General features: G+C 39.8%; 1 protein-coding gene across 3 annotated transcripts in view; it reads right to left on the bottom strand.

The window, feature by feature from the left end:
• Positions 1-18817, bottom strand: part of AMPD1 (adenosine monophosphate deaminase 1) — a 43059-nt gene extending 24242 nt beyond the window's left edge. The window contains exons 1-5 of one of the 3 annotated variants that reach the window (XM_060201835.1): positions 18641-18771; positions 9330-9508; positions 8189-8369; positions 5820-5982; positions 1573-1738 (exon numbers count right to left, since the gene is read on the bottom strand). In XM_060201835.1, coding sequence (XP_060057818.1) covers positions 1573-1738; positions 5820-5982; positions 8189-8355 — 496 coding nt within the window. In that variant the 5' untranslated portion in view covers positions 8356-8369; positions 9330-9508; positions 18641-18771. Of the gene's footprint in view, positions 1-1572; positions 1739-5819; positions 5983-8188; positions 8370-9329; positions 9509-18640 lie in introns of all 3 variants that reach the window. The other 2 variants (XM_007535592.3, XM_060201836.1) reach the window with 2 other exon arrangements.
• Positions 18818-19418: the final 601 nt, after the last annotated feature.

Here is a 19418-nt window from a genome sequence, read left to right as displayed (position 1 = left end):
AAAATGTACACTTTATACAAGGCAGAATGTAAAAGAGATATGTAAATAAAGTGCTACAAAAGTAGTTGGAAGGTGCCTTAGTGATGGTACAGGACTTGCATGTGAGAGATCTTGAGTTTGATCCCTAGCACTGCATATGCCATAGCAACACTCTCTGCCTCTCTCTGTCTCTGCCTCTCTCTAAGAATAAATGAGTTAATAAACCTTTCAAAGCTAAGTAAAACATTGCTCAGTCTTTTTAAAAATTAAGTGGGGCCAGGAACATAGCACAGTGTTTATGCAAAAGATTTTCATGTCTGAGGCTCCAAGGTTCTAGATTCAATTGTCAGCACCACAATAAATTAGAACTGAGCAGTGCTCTGGTAAAATAAATAAATAAATAAATAAATAAATAAATAAGGAAATTTTAAACACAAAGTTTACTTCAAAGTGGAAGTCAGAGGAAAACTGGACCTGATAGTATTTGGGCTGTAATTTCAAGACTGTGCTTTCACACTGGTGGGTAATGGTGAGCATAGATGCTTTCAAGACTAGTCTTTCAAGGGTACTTTCTATGGTTTACTGGCACTGAGATGCACCTTGAAGGCTAAGGATGGACATGCGCATTTGGATGAACTGTGAAAGAGTGAAGGGAAGGGAAGGGCAGGAACAGGACACAACATAGTAATAGTATGGCTGCAAGAAGAGCTAAACTATATAGAGAACCAGAAACATTTTCAAACAGAACAAAGAGTTCAAAGGTGGTATGAAGGAGGTAAGTTTAGAAACAGGTGGAGTGTACATGTCCAAAAATAGCTAGATAAATAAAACATAGTCAGAAGGCCAAATGGTGGTAGTCCTTGTGTGCTGGGATAACAACTAGATTAACTGTGTATGCAATAGGTGACAGGGAATTATTATTTTATTAAAGGTTTATTTAATTTTTTATTTGATAGGACAGAGGGAAATTGATGTGCCAGAGGGAGATAGAGAGGGAGAGATACAGAGATACCTGTAGTATTTGCTTCATTGTTCATGAAATTTCCCCACTTCAGGTTAAAGGTCTTTTTCTTTTTTCTTTTCTTTTCTTTTCTTTTCTTTCCTTTCCTTTCCTTTCCTTTTCTTTTAGGAAAGGATCTACTCAGAATTGTGTTTTTGTTTTTAGATCAGAGTACTGCTCGTTTCTGGCCAGTGGTGGTGCCAAAATTAAACCTGGAAGCTTGAAGCCTCAGATAGACAAGTCTTTTACAGAACTACTGTGCTATCTCCTCAGCCTCAGAGTTATATTTTAATAATTGCCTCAAACCGAAATGAACAAAATTAGAATTTAGCACAGCAGTTACGAAGCTATTGAAATAATCTGGACAAAGCAAAATTTAAGCCTAAACTGGGATTTGTGAAATGGTAAAGAGAAGAGGTCTTGAGAAATATTGTACAACCAGAGTCAAGTGACTGGGCAAGTAGGTAAGAGAGAGAATGAACCCAAAGGTAACTATGATATTTTCAGACTGGATTACTTAAAACCTAGGGAAATATTTAACATATACCCATTAAATCTCAAGCTATATTCCATTCGTTATGTAAGAAAATTACCTGGATAGAAGCTCTCATTTGCTACCCACGCCTCACCCTCAATGTTCCGCAAGTACTTGGAAGGAGTATTAGGAAATCTCTGAAAAGACTTCTGCATATATTTCTCCCGTATACATAAGGCCCGATACAGACCTTTGCAAACTATTTCAAAATCTTCCACCATAACCTGTCAAGAAGATTTCAAGGTATCAGTGTTGTTCCTGTGAGAAGTTGAGAAGTGGGTAAAATTTGTCTTTGGCACCTCCCAGCTCTCAGGGAGTTGCAGCCCACAAGAAGCCTGGCCTGCCCACCCCTGTCCCCTCAGGCTGGCTCCCTACTTGTCTCAGCTTATCTCCTGCCAGGAGCAGATTCTGAAAATTTTCAACCCTTTCACTTATTTATTTATTTATTAAATTTCACTTGAAAAGGCAGAGCAAAATGGATAGGGAAAGGGGAGAGAAGGGAAAAGGGATAGAGAGGGAGTGGGAGACAGGAAACTGCAGCACTGCTTCATCGATTATGAAGCTTCCTTCCTGCACATGGTATACTCAACCAGGCACTTTACTGCCCAGCCTTTAGGTCTATCATTTCTATCAACTTATCCATTGTATGAATCTTTCCTTATATTCCATACAGCTTGGTGTGTGTTTTTGGCTAAATAGCAGTGACTAACTAGCAAATATGACTGAAAGATTTCATTCTAATGTGGAAAATCCTTCATTCCAGGTAGTAGATGAACACTATAAATGGTATTTATTTATTTATTTATTTATTGGGGGTTAGTGGCTTGCAGTTGATGATAAAATACAATAGTTTGTACATGTGTAACATTTCCCAGTTTTCCACATAACAATTCAACTTCCGTTAGGTTCTCCTCTGCTATCATGTTCCAGGACCTGAACCCTCCTCCCCAACCCAGAGTCTTTTACTTTGGTGCAAATGAATGGTCTTATGCAGACAGTATCTCAACTAAAGGACAATGAAATGCTAACTGTGAGAGTTCAAGGCACTTTCTGGTCAGTAAAGGAAATATAGTATTGGGGCATGAAGGATTTGAAACATATCTGTCAAACCTCTCCATCCCCTAGCATCTACTACTTTGCTTAGCTATGGATGGATCAGAGCATCATCCTGTGAGAAGTCATTCTTTTGAACAGTTTCTTTCATATATGTATATTTCCCTTTTCTTGCCCTTGGTTTTTATTGTTGTTGTAGTTGTTATCATTGTTGTTATTGATGTCATCATTGTTGGATAGGACAGAAAGAAATGGAGAGAGGAGGGGAAAACAGGGGGAGAGAAAGAGAGACTCCTGCACACCTGCTTCCCTGCCTGTGAAGCAACTCCCCTGCAGGTGGGGAGCCAGGGGCTCAAACTGGGATCCTTATGCTGGTCCTTGCGCTTTGCGCCATGTGCGCTACTGCCTGACTCCCCTATTTTGAAAAGTTTCAATGAGAATGCTATGGATAAAAATAGCTTCTTTCTTTTTTTAAAATATTTATTTTATTGATTTATTCCCATTTGTTGCCCTTGTTATTTTATTGTTGTTGTTGTGATTGATGTCGTCATTGTTAGATAGGACAGAGAGAAATGGAAAGAGGAAGTGAAGACAGAAAGGGGGAGAGAAAGATACCTGCAGACCTGCTTCACTGCCTGTGAAGCGACTTCCCTGCAGGTGGGGTGCCTGGGGCTCGAACCGGGATCCTTATACACTGGTCCTTGTGCTTTGCGCCACCTGCTCTTAAACTGCTGCGCTACCACCCAAATCCCCAAAAATAGTTTATAAAGTAAAATTTTATTAGAAATGCTAGAAATTTCCTAAACTGGTTTATTGCTTCTGCCTCATACTGCTGACTACCAGACGGTCTGGCAGAGCCAAGCAGTTGTGACTAGAAATCATTAAATGCTAATCAAAGCCTGAAGGCTTTCTGAGATCTTAAGCTTGCCCTCCATTGTTTAAAGTCCAGATGTTAGTCTTAGCCAGTTGATATATTGTTGTTATTGCTGTTGGCTTATGTTGGCTTATGTTATTGCTGTTGGATTGAACCTGGGACCTCAGAATCTGAGGCATCAAAGTCTTTTACATAACCACTGAGTTATCTCCTTGGCCCCAGCTGATCTATGTTAAAAGATCTGTTGTGTTCTTGGAGGTGGTACAGTTGCTAAAGCCTTGGACTTTCACACGTGAAGTCCCAAATTCAGTCTCTGGCATTGCATGTTCCACGGTAATGCTCTGGTTCTCTCTCTTTTCTTCCTCCTCCTCCTCTTCTCTCTCTCTCTCTCATTAATGAATAAATATTTTAAAATAATAAAAAAATAAAATAGAAAAGATCTACTGACACTAGCTAAGAATGTTCAGCTCAGGTGCTAGCTCCAGGGGTCTGCTTCCAATAGCATTTTTCCCTACCAAATGGGGTTACCATCCAGCCTAATAGCTCTTCAAAACAAAAACAGGGTCTTATTCATTTTTCACATCCTCAGTACTTGGCACACAGAGCTTAGCATAAATAGAATCTTTGTCCTTGAGAATTTAGTCCTGATTCCCCTTTCCTCGCTCCAATCAATTACCAGCATGAAGACTGCTTCAATATAGACTATTGCTAGGTAAAGTGCTGTTTAACAGCTCAGTCACTTCAGCCAACAGGTGTAGCAGCATGGGTGGTGCTACAAAGTAAAGACTTCAAAGACTCCAAGGTAAGGCTTCAAATCTTTCCAGTTCTCGTAGGAGGAACTACTACTTCCTGACTTCTATAAAGCTTGTCTACCCTCCCACCTCCTCCTCCTCCTTTATCTTCTTGGGTGTCCCACTGACTGGCTCCATGTTTTCATTTCTCTTTTTTTTTTTTTAGTATTTATTTATTTATTCCCTTTTGTTGCCCTTGTTGTTTTATTGTTGTAGTTATTATTATTGTTATTTATGTCATTGTTGTTGGATAGGACAGAGAGAAATGGAAAGAAGAGGGGAAGACAGAAAGAAGGAGAGAAAGACAGACACCTGCAGACCTGCTTCACCACTTGTGAAGTGATTCCCCTGCAGGTGGGGAGCCGGGGGCTCGAACTGGGATCCTTACAACAGTCTTTGCATTTTGTGCCATATGTGCTTAACCCGCTACGCTACTGCCCGACTCCCCCCATGTTTTCATTTTTGCCAAGTTTCAAATTTCTCTGTAAATTTTTTTCAACTAATCTTTCCTTCTTTTTTTATGCTTAAAAAAAAAACCTCTGGATTCTATAAACTTTGTTTTCTATGTCACTACTAAACTTTTCATTTAAGTTATGTAGCACCTAAAATCCCTGCCACTTAAAGAGCACTCATATTATTGTACAGATAACGAATAAACAGAATAGTCTATTTATAATAGTTAATAGATTCATTGCTCTGTCACTTCTGCTTATCTTAAGACTAACTACCAGTGGTTCTGTTACATGAGAAGGGGGCTCAGGACTGGCCATTAAAACTATATTTAGAGCATAGATGGATGGCTGAACAGTGGGTTCACTAGTATGATGCTGATTCTGCATGCATGTGTGGCAGAGATTTATTAATTGACCAGCTGTTCTGGACAGAACAAGCAGGTCAAGTTATTTGTGACACGAGTTTACTATCCATGTGGCAGGCATGCCAGAGTTGGTTCCAAGCAGTAATCTACTGCATAAGCACCTGCAGTGAAATTGGAGAGGATCATCAGAATAAAAAGAATAGCCTGCACTAGAATTGTCTAACTACTCTCTCATCTTTTTTTTTTTCTTGTCTCTCCACTTTTTTCCTTCTCCTGTTCTTTTCTCTGTATATTTTCTTTAACTGGTTTATGCTACCTGAACCACTCTATGATCTAGGCTTGCCTCTAAAAGTGGTCTATGCCTCCCTGAGTTTCCCTTTCTCATTTTATGGTGTCATTAGTAAGGTTAGTCTATACGCTGCTCTCTTTGGTTGTCTTGTCAAAATCCATCCACTATCTTCTGTAACATACACACTTCATATTCTCCATGTATCAGGAAATAAGATAATGGGAGAGAAATTGTGTGGGATGATAAAGTTGTTTAAAACAGAAATTTAGAACATATTGCATTGGTATTGAAGTGTGATAATGACATATAACAAAGGACAAATGAAATTGCACCTTCCCCAAAAGGAAGGGAGGAATGTAAGAAATTAAAACAACTAAATTACTCTCTAACAGCTATCTACAAAAGACACAGAGAAACTATGTCTGATCTCAGAAGCTAAGCAGGGTCAGGCCTGGTTAGTACTTGGATGGGAGAAACTCACCCCAGAGGCATAATCACCAGTGATCTGTACTCTCTGAAAGTCAGGCACTTTCTTATAGGCTGGAGAGGAGGAAATATATTCTTCGATGTAGGATAGTTTGGTAGATGTTTCATTTTGTGGAACAGATAAATTTACAGTCTTCCGTCCAAGGAAACGTTTTTTCCTGAATTTGAATTTTAAAAAGAGAGAGATTTTAACTTTATCTTTATTTGGGAGTTTTACTGTGGAAAATTGATGTTTACTATATATTTATTTCCATTTTAAAAACAAAACATAAAAATTAAAATATAGGGCAGGTGTCAGGAAAAAGGGATCCTATCATGCTTTATAACAGAGAGCCATAGGGAGCATACTAGAAGTCTCTGAGTGTGGCATTGCTCTGGACAAGCTGTCTACTCCTAGAAGAATAAAGTTTAGTTACTCCAGTAAGCACAGGCTATGTCAACTATTACTTGTGTCATTTTGTGCATGTTCCTTAAGCTCTGTGAGCTCCTACCTCCTCAACTGAAAAAAAAAAAAGTTTAAAAATGCTTATTTTACAGGATTTCTATGCCATTTAATGTATACAAAATGCCTAGCAAAGCCCCTGGGGGTTATATTTCACTTCCTCAAATAAACAAGTATTTGTAGAATTTCTACTTTGAACTAGCTATGTCTTTTGGAGGATATTAGAGAAGGTAGGTTGTTGTTCTTTCCTTGAAGGCATAAAGCCAAGATAAAGAGATAAGAATGACTGCCTTTCATGAAGCTGATGGAATGGGGGACTGTGATGAGGAAAAGTTTCCAGGTAAAAGGTTAATATAGGCTTCATAACTACATAGTAACTAATGGTGACATAGAGTACTACAGTAGTTCAAGTTAAAAAAAATAAATAAACAGATTTTGTGGAGTGGTATCTAGCAGTAAGTATGCCCCATAGGCCCAGGATGAGCAGAACATGGAGGACTGGAGGCTGGGTGGTGGTGCATCTGGTTGAATGTACATGTTACAATGTACAAGGACTAGTGTTCAAGTCCCCAGTTTCTATCTTCAGGGGGCAAGCTTCAGAAGTGGTGAAGCAAGTCCTCAGGTGTTAATCTTTTTCTTTTCCTCTCTATCTCCCCCTTCCCTTTCAATATCTGGCTTTCTCTAGAAAATAGATATAATTAAAAAAAAAAAACTTTAAAGGAAAGAAGGGAAGGGAAGAGGGAGGGTGGGCTGTATCCCTGAGACCTATAGGAGGTCAAATTGGTTGTAGTGGAGATCAGGCATAGTACAGTTAAGGTTAACCAATAAGGAGACTTTTTTTTTTTTTTTTTTTGAGGAATGTATTGTGTATTTGAGCACATGACAAAGAGAGAGAGACAGAAGCGCAGAGAAAACAGAGCATTGCTCTGTCATTTATAATGTTCTGTTTGTATTTGTCTTTGCTATTTGTATGTGGTGGCAAGCATCAAACCCAGGGCCTCATGCAGGCAAAGTATGAATTCTTCTCCTTAGCTGCTTTCCCAGCCTCTAAAGATGAGGCTCCAAAGTTCCAATTTCTAGACCTAAGTTGAGTATGTCCCTAGGAGCCATTAGCCCCTTGAATCACTTGCACAGCAAGTCTTTCTATTGCTTGGGTAGATAGGAGGTTTTAATATAAAGGAAGAGGTGGATGAGAGTAGAAAAGAAATCCATTGTTTTGGGGGGCTGGTTCAAGCGCCTGGCCCCCACCTGTGGAGGTGGGGGTGGGTGGCTTCACAAGTGGTGAAGCAGGTCTGCAGGTGTCTATCTTTCTCTCATCCTCTCTATCTCTTCCTCCTCTCTCAATTTCTCTGTGTCCTATCCAACAACAGCAGCAGCAACAACAACAATAATGGGAAAAAATACGGCCACCTGGAGCAGTGGATTCATATAGTAGTGCAGGCACTGAGCCCTTACAATAACCCCAGAGGCAAAAAAAAAATTGTTTCCTTATTTATTAAGTTATTATTATCTTGCCCTAGTATATACAGTGTGGATGGGGATGGAGGCAGGGCAGGGAGTTAACAGAATTATTAACTCTGGCAAATTTCTTCCTATTAGTTAAATCATCATCAAGACTGTCTGGGGGCTGATTGGTGGCACACCTGATTGAGCACACAGGTTACAGTGCGCAAGGACCAGGGTTTGAGCTCCCAGTCCCCACCTGCAGGGGGAAAGCTTCACAAATGGTAAAGTAGTGCTGTAGGTGTCTCTCTATCTCTCACCCTTTCTATCTTCCCCTTCCCTCTAGATTTCTGCCTGTCTCTGTCCAATAAATAAATAAATAAATATAGTTTTAAAAAAAAAGACTGTCTGAACCATCCATCTGGACATTTTTGCCTCCTTGTATCTCAGTGTTTGAAGCACCCCCCTTATACACTTACCTCCTGCCTTCTGTGGTAATGGACAGTGCTTCCAGGTGGAACATGTGTTCTTGCATCTCATGATGAGAAATTGGACAAATGTCATCCACATCAAAAGGGGAAATCTCATGACGACCTCCTTCGTCTCTGACTTCAGAGGCAAACACTTTTTCAGCAAAGTTACGCATTGCTTCATCAAGTTCTAAAAAGAGGTTTTGGGCAATAGAATTCAAGACCTTTTTCAGAAAGTCATTTGTTAGTTTTCACTACATGTAAGGCGCTGTGCTAAGGAATGCTCCTGGGTGTATGATCTCTGTCTTCAAACTGTGTCCCAGAAATACGGTGGAGTTTAGTGTGTGCTCTCTCCTTACTGGGTTTCTGTATGGGTCATTTGAAAATCTATTCTCATGATGTCAGATTCTTACTGCCCTTTTCTTTTTTAATTTTTTTATTATCTTTAATTATTTGAGACAGCCAGAAATCAAGAGGGAAGGGAGAGATAGAGAAGAAGAGAGACAGAGAGACATCTGCAGCCCTGCTTTATTGCTTGTGAAGCTTCTCCCTGCAGGTGGGGACTGAGGGCTCAAACCCGGGTCCTTGCACGCTGTAATGTGCACTCAACCAGGTGCACCACCACCTGGCCCTCTTACTGTACGTTTCAGGAGGGCTTTTAAAAATATTATTATTATTATTATTATTTTTAACCAGAGCACTGCTAAGCTCTGGCTTATGGTGGTGCATGATATTGAACCTGGGACTTTGGAGCCTCAGGCATGAGAGTCTGTTTGCATAACCATTATGCTGTCTACCCCTGCCCTCAGGAGGGCTTTAAAGATGGAACTGGGTCTATACCAGCCTACTTGTTTCAAGTAGGACTAAATTTGGTTTCATGGAAACCATGCAACAGCATTATTCTTTTTTTTTTTTTTTTTAAGATTTTTATTTATTTATTTATGAAAAAGATAGGAAGAGAGAGAAAGAACCAGACTTCACTCTGGAACATGTGCTGCCAGGGATTAAACTTGGGACCTCATGCTTGAGAGTCCAAAGCCCTATCACTGCGCCAACTCCCAGACCAGCATTCTTTCCATTAAGTCAGTGACATATTTATGATGGTTTTGAAGGTGTGGATACAGTTGATGGATATTGGAGATTTTCTTACCAAAAAGAACAAGTGATCTACGTAGTTCTGAGAAGTAATTGTGTAGTTTAGGATCTTCTTTCTTCTGAGACAGAGACTGTGTTTCCTTTCATAAATCACAGCCTCATTTCTTTTCCTCAGTTCCTAACTTGGCAATAAGTTGGAGGTGGTGGTGATTCTCTTTTGGGGCATGTGGTCTTCTATAATGAATGAATGACTTTGTAAAAGCAAGTTTTACTCTTATATGCCTTCATTTTCAAGTTCTCTAAATGTGAGGCGGGGAAAACAACTAGGCAGTAAATAATCCAAGCTCCTCAGGATACTTAAGAACCAGTTTCATCATGTAGGGTGGTTATGGCCATTAAGTATCCATTTTCTGCTAAGTTTTGCTGTATTTCTCACATACTCATTATTTTCATGTGTATAGTCATTATACTTAATACTATAAAAAAATCTGTTGATATTTTTTTAAAAAGGCAGGTACAAATAATGAGAATGGCAAAAAAAAAAAAAAACTAGCTATTTGGAGCATCGTGGAAGATACAGACATCCTCTACGTGATGGCAGAGCAAAGTGCATGCAGAAAGAATACCTCCTGGAAAGCCAGGTAGTGCACCCAGTTAAGCTCACATAATAAGTGCAAGCAGATCTGGGTTCAAGCTCCCAACTCCCCACGGATAGGGGTGAAGTGTCACATGCGGTGAAGCAGATCTGCAGACGTCTATCCTCTCTCCCTATCTCCCCTCCCTTCTCAATTTCTATCTGTCCTATCTAATAAAATGGGGAGGAAAGAAAAAAGAAAAGCCTCCAGGAGCATTGGAATTGAAGTGCCAGGACCACACCCCAGTGAAAACCTTGAAGGCAGAAAAATAAAATCAAAAAGAAGTCAGTGGTAGCGCAGGTGGCGCAAAGCGCAAGGACTGGTGTAAGGATCTCGGCTCCCCACCTGCAGGGGATTCGCTTCATAGGCGGTGAAGCAGGTCTGCAGGTGTATATCTTTCTCTCCTCCTCTGTTTCCCCTTCCTCTCTCCATTACTCTCTGTCCTATCTAACAATGACGACATTAATAACAACAACAATAACAACAACAACAACAAACCACAAGGGGGTGTGATCCGGGAGGTGGCGCAGTGAATAAAACATTGGATTCTGAACCATGAGGTCCCAAGTTCGATCCTCAGCAACACGTGTACCAGAGTGATGGCTGGTTCTTTCTCTCCTCCTATCTTTCTCATGAATAAACAAACAAACAAACAAACAAGGGCAACAAAAGGGAAAATAAATAAATAAATATTATAAAAAGAAAAAAAACGGAAAGAAGATTCCTTCACCTCTGCCCCACTGACATCTGCATAGGTCTTCAAAAGGCCATATTTTTAGTTCCAACTAAAGTAAATGTAGTCAACCCTTTTGCTATCTGCTGTCTCAGCTTTCTGTTATGTAAAGTAATACTACAGCTACCAAACTTTATTCACTAGGCTTTTGTGACACCAGGTAAAAGAATGTATGTTCATCACGACCAAGTGGGGTTTATCCCAGGCATGAAAGGTTGGTTTCATATACGTAAATCAATCAATGTGATCCACCACATCAACAAAAGCAAGACCAAAAACCACATGGTCATATCAATAGATGCAGACAAAGCCTTTGACAAAATACAACATCCCTTTATGATTAAAACACTACAAAAAATGGGAATAGATGGAAAATTCCTGAAGATAGTGGAGTCTATATGTAGCAGACCTACAGCCAACATCATACTCAATGGTGAAAAACTGGAAGCATTTCCCCTCAGATCAGGTACTAGACAGGGCTGCCCACTATCACCATTACTATTCAACACAGTGTTGGAAGTTCTTGCCATAGCAATCAGGCAGGAGCAAGGAATTAAAGGCATCCAGATTGGAAGAGAAGTCAAACTCTCCCTATTTGCAGATGACATGATAGTATACACAGAATAACCTAAGGAATCCAGCAAGAAGATTTTGGAAATCATCAGGCAATACAGTAAGGTGTCAGGCTACAAAATTAACATTCAAAAGTCAGAGGCATTCCTCTATGCAAACACTAAGCTAGAAGAAATTGAAATCCAGAAATCAATTCCTTTTACTCTAGCAGCAAAAACAATAAAATATCTAGGAGTAAATCTAACGAAGGAAGTGAAAGACTTGTATACTGAAAATTATGAGTCACTACTCTAGGAAATTGAAAAAGACACAAAGAAGTGGAAAGATATTCCATGTTCATGGGTTGGAAGAATTAACATCATCAAAATGAATATACTACCCAGAGCCATCTACAAATTTAATGCTATCCCCATCAAGATCCCAAGCACATTTTTTAGGAGAATATAACAAATTCTACAAATGTTTATCTGGAACCAGAAAAGACCTAGAATTGCCAGAACAATCCTGAGAAAAAAGAACAGAACTGGAGGCATCACACTCCCAGATCTCAAATTGTATTATAGGGCCATTGTTATCAAAACTGCTTGGTACTGGAACATGAATAGACACACTGACCAGTGGAATAGAATTGAGAGCCCAGAAGTGAGCCCCCACACCTATGGACATCTAATCTTTGACAAAGGGGCCCAGACTATTCAATGGGGAAACCAGAGTCTCTTCAACAAATGGTGTTGGAAACAATGGGTTGAAACATGCAGAAGAATGAAACTGAACCACTGTATTTCACCAAATACAAAAGTAAATTCCAAGTGGATCAAGGACTTGGATGTTAGACCACAAACTATCAAATACTTAGAAGAAAATATTGGCAGAACTCTTTTCCGCATAAATTTTAAAGACATCTTCAATGAAATGAATCCAATTACAAAGAAGACTAAGCCAAGTATAGACCTATGGGACTACATCAAATTAAAAAGCTTCTTCAAAGCAAAAGAAACCACTACTCAAACCAAGAGACCCCTCACAGAATGGGAGAAGATCTTTACATGCCATACATCAGACAAGAGTTTAATAACCAACATATATAAAGAGCTTGCCAGACTCAACAACAAGACAACAAATAACCCCATCCAAAAATGGGGGGAGGACATGGACAGAATATTCACCACCAAAGAGATCCAAAAGGCCGAGAAACACATGAAAAAATGCTCCATGTCTCTGATTGTCAGAGAAATGCAAATCAAGACAACAATGAGATATCACTTCACTCCTGTGAGAATGTCATACATCAGAAAAGTTAACAGCAGCAAATGCTGGAGAGGGTATGGGGTCAAAGGAACCCTCCTACACTGCTGGTGGGAATGTCAATTGGTCCAACGTCTGTGGAGAACAGTCTGGAGAACTCTCAGAAAGCTAGAAATGACCTACCCTATGATCCTGCAATTCCTCTCCTGGGGATATATCCTAAGGAACCCAACATATCCATCCAAAGAGATCTGTGTACACATATGTTCTTGGCAGCACTTGTAATAGCCAAAACCTGGAAGCAACCCAGGTGTCCAACAACAGATGAGTGGCTGAGCAAGTTGTGGTCTATATACACAATGGAATACTACTCAGCTGTAAAAAATGGTGACTTCACTGTTTTCAGCCAATATTGGATAGACCTTGAAAAAATCATGTTGATTGAAATAAGTCAGAAACAGAAGGATGAATACAGGATGATCTCACTTTCAGGCCAAAGTTGAAAAACAAGATCAGAAAAGAACACACGAGTAGAACCTGAAATGGAATTGGCATATTGCACCCAAGTAAAAGACTCTGGGGTGGGTGGGTGGGGAGAATACAGGTCCATGAAGGATGATAAATGACATAGTGGGGGTTGTATTGTTAAATGGGAAACTGGGGAATGTTACGCATATACAAACTATTGTATTTACTGTTGAATGTAAAACATTAATTCCCCAATAAAGAAATAAATTAAAAATAAATAAATAAATATTTTATTACTTAAAAAAAAAAGAGCTTGCCAAACTCAACAACAAGACAACAAATAACCCCATCCAAAAATGGGGAAGGACATGGACAGAATATTCACTACAGAAGAGATCCAAAAGGCTGAGAAACACATGAAAAAATGCTCCAAGTCTTTGATTGTCAGAGAAATGCAAATCAAGACAACAATGAGATATCACTTCACTCCTGTGAGAATGTCATACATCAAAAAGGGAGCAGCAACAAATGCTGGAGAGGTTGTGGGGACAAAGGAATCCTCCTGCAGTGTTGGTGGGAATGTAAATTGGTCCACCCCCTGTGGACAGCAGTCTGGAGAACTCTCAGAAGGCTAGAAATGGACCTACCCTATGATCCTGCAATTCTTCTCCTGGGGATATAGCCTAAGGAACCCAACACACCCATCCAAAAAGATCTGTGTATACATATGTTCATAGCATCACAATTTGTAATAGCCAAAACCTGGAAGCAACCCAGGTATCCAACAACAGATGAGTAGCTGAGCAAGCTGTGGTATACATACACAATGGAATACTACTCAGCTGTAAAAAAAATGGTGACTTCACCTTTTTCAGCCAATCTTGGATGGAGCTTGAAGAAATCATGTTAAGTGAAATAAGTCAGAATCAGAAGGATGAATATGGGATGATGTCATTCTCAGGCAGAAGTTAAAAAACAAGATCAGAAGAGAAAACACAAGTAGAACCTGAACTGGAGTTGGTGTATTGCACCAAAGTAAAAGACTTGGGTGGGTGGGGGGAGAGTATAGATACAAAAAGGATGACAGAGGACCTAGTGGGGGTTGTATTGTTATGCAGAACACTGAGAAATGTTATATACAAACTATTGTACTTACTGTCGAATGTAAAACATTAATCCCCAAATAAATAATTTTTTAAATTAAAAAAAAGAAATTTATTTATTTATTGGCTTGAAACAGTCAGAAATTAACAAGGAAAGGGGATATAGAAAGGAAAAAAGACACCTGCAGCCTTGCTTCACTGCTCAAAGCTTTCTCCCTGCAGGTGGGGACTGGGGCTTGAACCAGTGTCCTTATACCTTTTATCATGTGGGCTCAACCAGATGCACCACTGCCCAGCATCCTGCAAGTGTCTGTCTCTCTCTCTTTCTATCTCCCTCTCCCCTCTGAATTTCTCTCTGCCATATCTACAATTTTAAAAAGGAAGGAAGGAAGGTAGAAAGAAAGCAAGGAATAAAGAAAGGAGTAGAAAAAGGAGGAAGGGAAAAAAGAAAGGAGGGGGAAAGGAGGAAAGAAAGGTAAAGGAAAGGAAAAGGAAAAATGAAAAGGGAGAAAAGTGATTGTAGGAAGTGGTGAATTCCTTGTGCAGGCACCTAGCCTCAGTGATAACCCTGGTGGCTATTAAAAAAAAAAAAGTTTGATGAAAAAAAGAGGTGTGGTGGAACACATTATTAAAATTCATTCTTGCATTTGACTACAGTTTGTTGTCACTAGAAAATCCTGGGAATATAGTCATTACACAGTTCTCCATTTCCCCCCTCAATATGTCTATAAATTTATGTTCATAATATTTTTAAAAAATTAAAAGATTCTCTTTGAAAAAGTCATTTAAAGGCTGAGTAGATAGCATAATGGTTATGCAAAGAGACTCTCATGTCTGAGGTACCAAAGGTCCCAGGTTCAATCACAGCACCACCATAAGTCAGAGCTGAGCAGTGCTCTGATCTCTCTCTGTTTGTATCACTCTGTATCTCTCACATAACTATTTTTTTTAAGAGAGTCTTTTAAAAGAAACCTGGTGGGGCTGGGTGGTGGTACACCTGGTTGGGCACACATGTTACAATGAACAATGACCCAGGTTTGAGCCCCTGGTCCCCACTGGCAGGGGGAAAGCTATGTAAGTGGTGAGGCAGGGCTGCAGATTTCTCTCTGTCTGTCTCCCTCTTTATCACTCCCTTCCCTCTCAATTTCTGGCTGTCTTTATCCAATAAATAAATAAAGGTAATTTAAAAATTAAAAAAACAAAATCTTAGAGACAACTGTTTAAAAAAAAAAAAAAGAAAACTGAGACTAGTAGGCCCCAGTTTCAATTCCCAGAACCACCATAAGCCAAAGCTGAGCAGTGCTCTGGCTTCTATCTCTGTATGTCTCTCTCATTAGTACAAAATAAATAAAATATGTGAAGGAATGGAAGGAGGACAGGTGGTGGTGCACCTGGGTGAGAGCACATCATACAATGTGCAAGAACCCAGGTTAGAGTCCCTAGCCCCCACCTGCAGATAGGAAGTTTCACAAGCAGTTAAGCAGTGCTGCAGTTCTCTCTATATCCCCATTCCCTCTCAACTTCTCCCTGTCTCTATCCAAATAAACAAATAAATAGAATGTTAAAAAAAAACAAACCCTACTATTAAAAACAGAAAGAAATAGAGAGAGGAAGGAAGGAAGGAAGGAAGGAAGGAAGGATACAGTTTCCAGCCCCCAGCTCCCCAGCTGCAAGTAGGTTGTTTCATAAGCAGTGAAGCAGGTCTGCTAGTGTCTATCTTTCTCTCCTTTCTCTGTCTTTCCCTCCTCTCTCGGTTTCTCTCTGTCCTATCCAACAACAGTTACAGCAATAACAACAACAAAAATAAACAACAAGGGCAACAAAAGGAAAAAAAAAAAACCTCCAGGAGCAGTGGATTCGTAATGCAGGCACTTCTTCTTCTAGCGTTTGCCAATGCAGGCACTGAGCCCCAGCAATAACCCTGGAGGCAAAAAAAAAAAAAAAAAGAAAGAAAGAAAGAAGAAAGAAAGAAAGAAAGAAAGAAAGAAAGAAAGAAAGAAAGAAAGAAAGAAAGAAAGAAAGAAAGAGAAAGAAGGAAGGGGATAGAGAGAAAGCAAAAAAGTAAACCCAAGGAAGAGGGATGGGGAGGGATGTAGCACAGCGGGTGTAGCCCAGCGGGTTGAGCGCACATGGAGCTAAACTCGAGGACCCGCCTAAAGATCCCAGTTCAAGCCCCCCAGCTCCCCACCTGTAGGAGGGTTGCTTTACAAGCGGTGAAGTAGGTCTGCAGGTGTCTATCTTTCTCTCCCCCTCTCTGTTTTCCTTTCCTTTCTCCATTTCTCTCTGTCCTATCCGGCAACAATAACATAAATAACAACAACAATAATAACCACAACAATGATAAAAAAAATTTTTAAAGGCAACAAAAGAGAAAAAAGAAGGATGGGGACACTCACAAGATGCCAATTACATACAGGTAAATGTAAACTGCTCATTTGGTAACATGTTAGTAACAGCTACTTAGGTCATTTCTGAGACCCTATCCTCTGAAATGATAACTAAGCATGTGAAAAACTTTAGGTACCAATATTATTTCAGAGTATATTTACATTTATAAAAACATCTTAAGAACCTCAGTGATTTGTAAGATAATTAGACCATTATAGTTACTTAAAATGTTTTGAAGGGTACAAGATACCATAGGGAGAAATTATTGTTATGCTAAGGAAAAGCAAAAACAAACCAACAAAAAAAAAACCCAGGATATAAAATGGCATGTATAAAGTAATCACAACTTCTTTTTTCTTTTTTTTTAATTTTTTAATGTTTTTAATATTTATTTATTTATTTATTTTTGTTGCCCTTGTTTTATTATTGTAACTATTAATGTCGTCATTGTTGGATAGGACAAAGAGGAGTGGAGAGAGGAGGGGAAGACAGAGAGGGGGAGAGAAAGACACCTGCAGACCTGCTTCAGCGCTTGTGAAGCCACTTCCCTACAGGTGGGGGCTGGAACCGAGATCCTTACGCTGGTCCTTGCGTTTTGTGCCACGTGCACTTATCCCGGTGCGCTACTGCCCGACTCCCTCACAACTTATTTTTAATCTTTAAATTTGTATAGACAATAGATTGAAAAGAGAAAAACTAACATATTAAAAATCGGATCCTTGGGGGTCGGGCGGTGGCACAGTGGGTTAAGCGCATGTGGCGCAAAGCGCAGGGACCGGCGTAAGGATCCCGGTTCGAGCCCCCGGCTCCCCACCTGCAGGGGAGTCACTTCACAGGCGGTGAAGCAGGTCTGCAGGTGTCTATCTTTCTCTCCCCTTCTCTGTCTTCCCCTCCTCTCTCTATTTCTCTCTGTCCTATCCAACAACGAATTGCGTCAACAAGGGCAATAATAATAACCACAACGAAGCTACAACAAGGGCAACAAAAGGGGGAAAAAAAAAATGGCCTCCAGGAGCGGTGGATTCATGGTGCAGGCACCGAGCCCAGCAATAACCCTGGAGGAGGAAAAAAAAAAAAGATTAAAAAAAAAATCGGATTCTTTGTGGGGTAGAGGAGGGAGCTGTGACTCACCTGATTGAGTGCACACAGTACCACATGCAAGGACTTGGGTTCAAGTCCCCTGTTCCCACCTGCAGGGGTGAAGCTTTACAAGTCTTGAAGCAGTGTTGCAGGTGTCTTTCTCTCTCTCTCTTTCTATATCCTCCTACCCTCTCAGTTTCTCTCTGTCCCACAAAAAAAAAAAAAAAGGCATCCTTGGAAAGTGTGACTGATTATTTTTTATTGCTATTTTCTTAAATTTCCCAAGTTCTCTAATTGAGTGCTAATTTTGTTTTCAGAGCATTTTCTCTTTTTATTCCACAAGAAACATGCATTGTTCTTATAATTAAAAACAGATTTCAAGAATTACTCAATGTACAAACTTGGACTGTGAACCATCGGAGTATATAAGCTAGACCAATATTTATGTTATGTTCACGACTTTCTAATAAACTACAGCTGGGGAGTCAGGCGGTAGTGTAGCAGGTTAAGAGCATGTGGTGCAAAGAGCAAGGACCAGCGTAAGGATCCAGGTTGGAGCCTCCAGCTCCCCACTTGCAGGGGAGTCGCTTCACTGGTGGTGAAGCAGGTCTGCAGGTGTCTATCTTTCTCTCCCACTTGCTGTCTTCCCCTCCTCTCTCAATTTCTCTCTGTCCTATCAAACGACAACAACAACAACAATAATAATAACCACAACAAGAGCAACAAAAGGGGAAAAAAATGGTCTCCATGATCAGTGGATTCATGGTGCATGCACCGAGTCCCGGCAATAATCCTGGAGGCAAAAAAATAAATAAATAAATACAGCTGGAGACTCTGTATAGAATCCTTCTCAGTACTGTGACAGTACATACAGTCTTTGTTTACTCTATAAAAGTAGGTATTAAATATCCTACAAAGATTTCTACTGGGTTATCAAAGGTGCTGCCACATGATACAGTTTTAGAAAATTATCTCCCTCCTAAGACTAAAACAAAGGAAAAAGTCTTGAAAAGTCTTACCCTTTCCTGAAATGTATTGCTGAAGCTACCAGGAAGCCTAAGTAAATGATTATCAGAGCTGACCTGACAAAGGAATGGTTGCATAGAAGTTGAGAGTTCTCCAAACACATTTGCACACCTACCTGCAAGTTTCAACAGAGGCATTGTTGCTGATATCCTGGATTCTAGGATAGCACAGGAGAAAGGAGGAGAGAAAGGACTGTGTGTGTGTGTGGGGGGGTAACTGACTGACTATAAAATACCCTGATGTTCATTTTATTATTTTGCTTTGCCCCTGAAATCTGACCCTATGTTGCTAAAAAGAGAAAGATGAGCTTTTCACCTATTTATAGCTTTAGGCAATTGACAGTGAAAAACAGGTGAAGCCTTCAGTCTTTATTTTACACTGGACTTTTAGAAAAGCTATCTTTAGCAAGCTAGGAATTATATTTCAATACTCTAAATCTTCATGCAACTGACTTCTTTTCAAATGTAGTTTTTGTATGACTTGACCACTGATACATGTACTTTTTCCTCCTAGTAAAATACAATGAAGTCTTCTAGAAAGTCAGGGTCCTTAGGAATTTATGTCATGAGAACAGTTTTCTGTGGCTGGTGAGTAGTTAGTATATATTGTTAGTATGTATTTCTATATATTCACCAAGCTTTCAATACATGCACAGAGAAACACTCACTTTTATTAGAAATATCCCTGGTGAGGAGGGTAGATAGCATAATGGTTATGCAAACAGACTCTCATGCCTGAGGCTCCAAAGTCCCAGGTTCAATTCCCCACACAACCACAAGCCAGAGCTGAACAGTGCTTGGGAAAGAAAGAAAGAAAGAAAGAAAGAAAGAAAGAAAGAAAGAAAGAAAGAAAGAAAGAAAGAAAGAAAGGAAGGAATATCCCTGGTGTAGCAG

The sequence above is a fragment of the Erinaceus europaeus genome, chromosome 11 (genome assembly GCF_950295315.1).
Source record: "Erinaceus europaeus chromosome 11, mEriEur2.1, whole genome shotgun sequence".
NCBI classification, from domain to species: Eukaryota; Metazoa; Chordata; class Mammalia; order Eulipotyphla; family Erinaceidae; genus Erinaceus; species Erinaceus europaeus.
The sequence above is the reverse complement of the archived record's forward strand: the minus strand, read 5'-3'. Positions and strand labels throughout refer to the sequence as shown.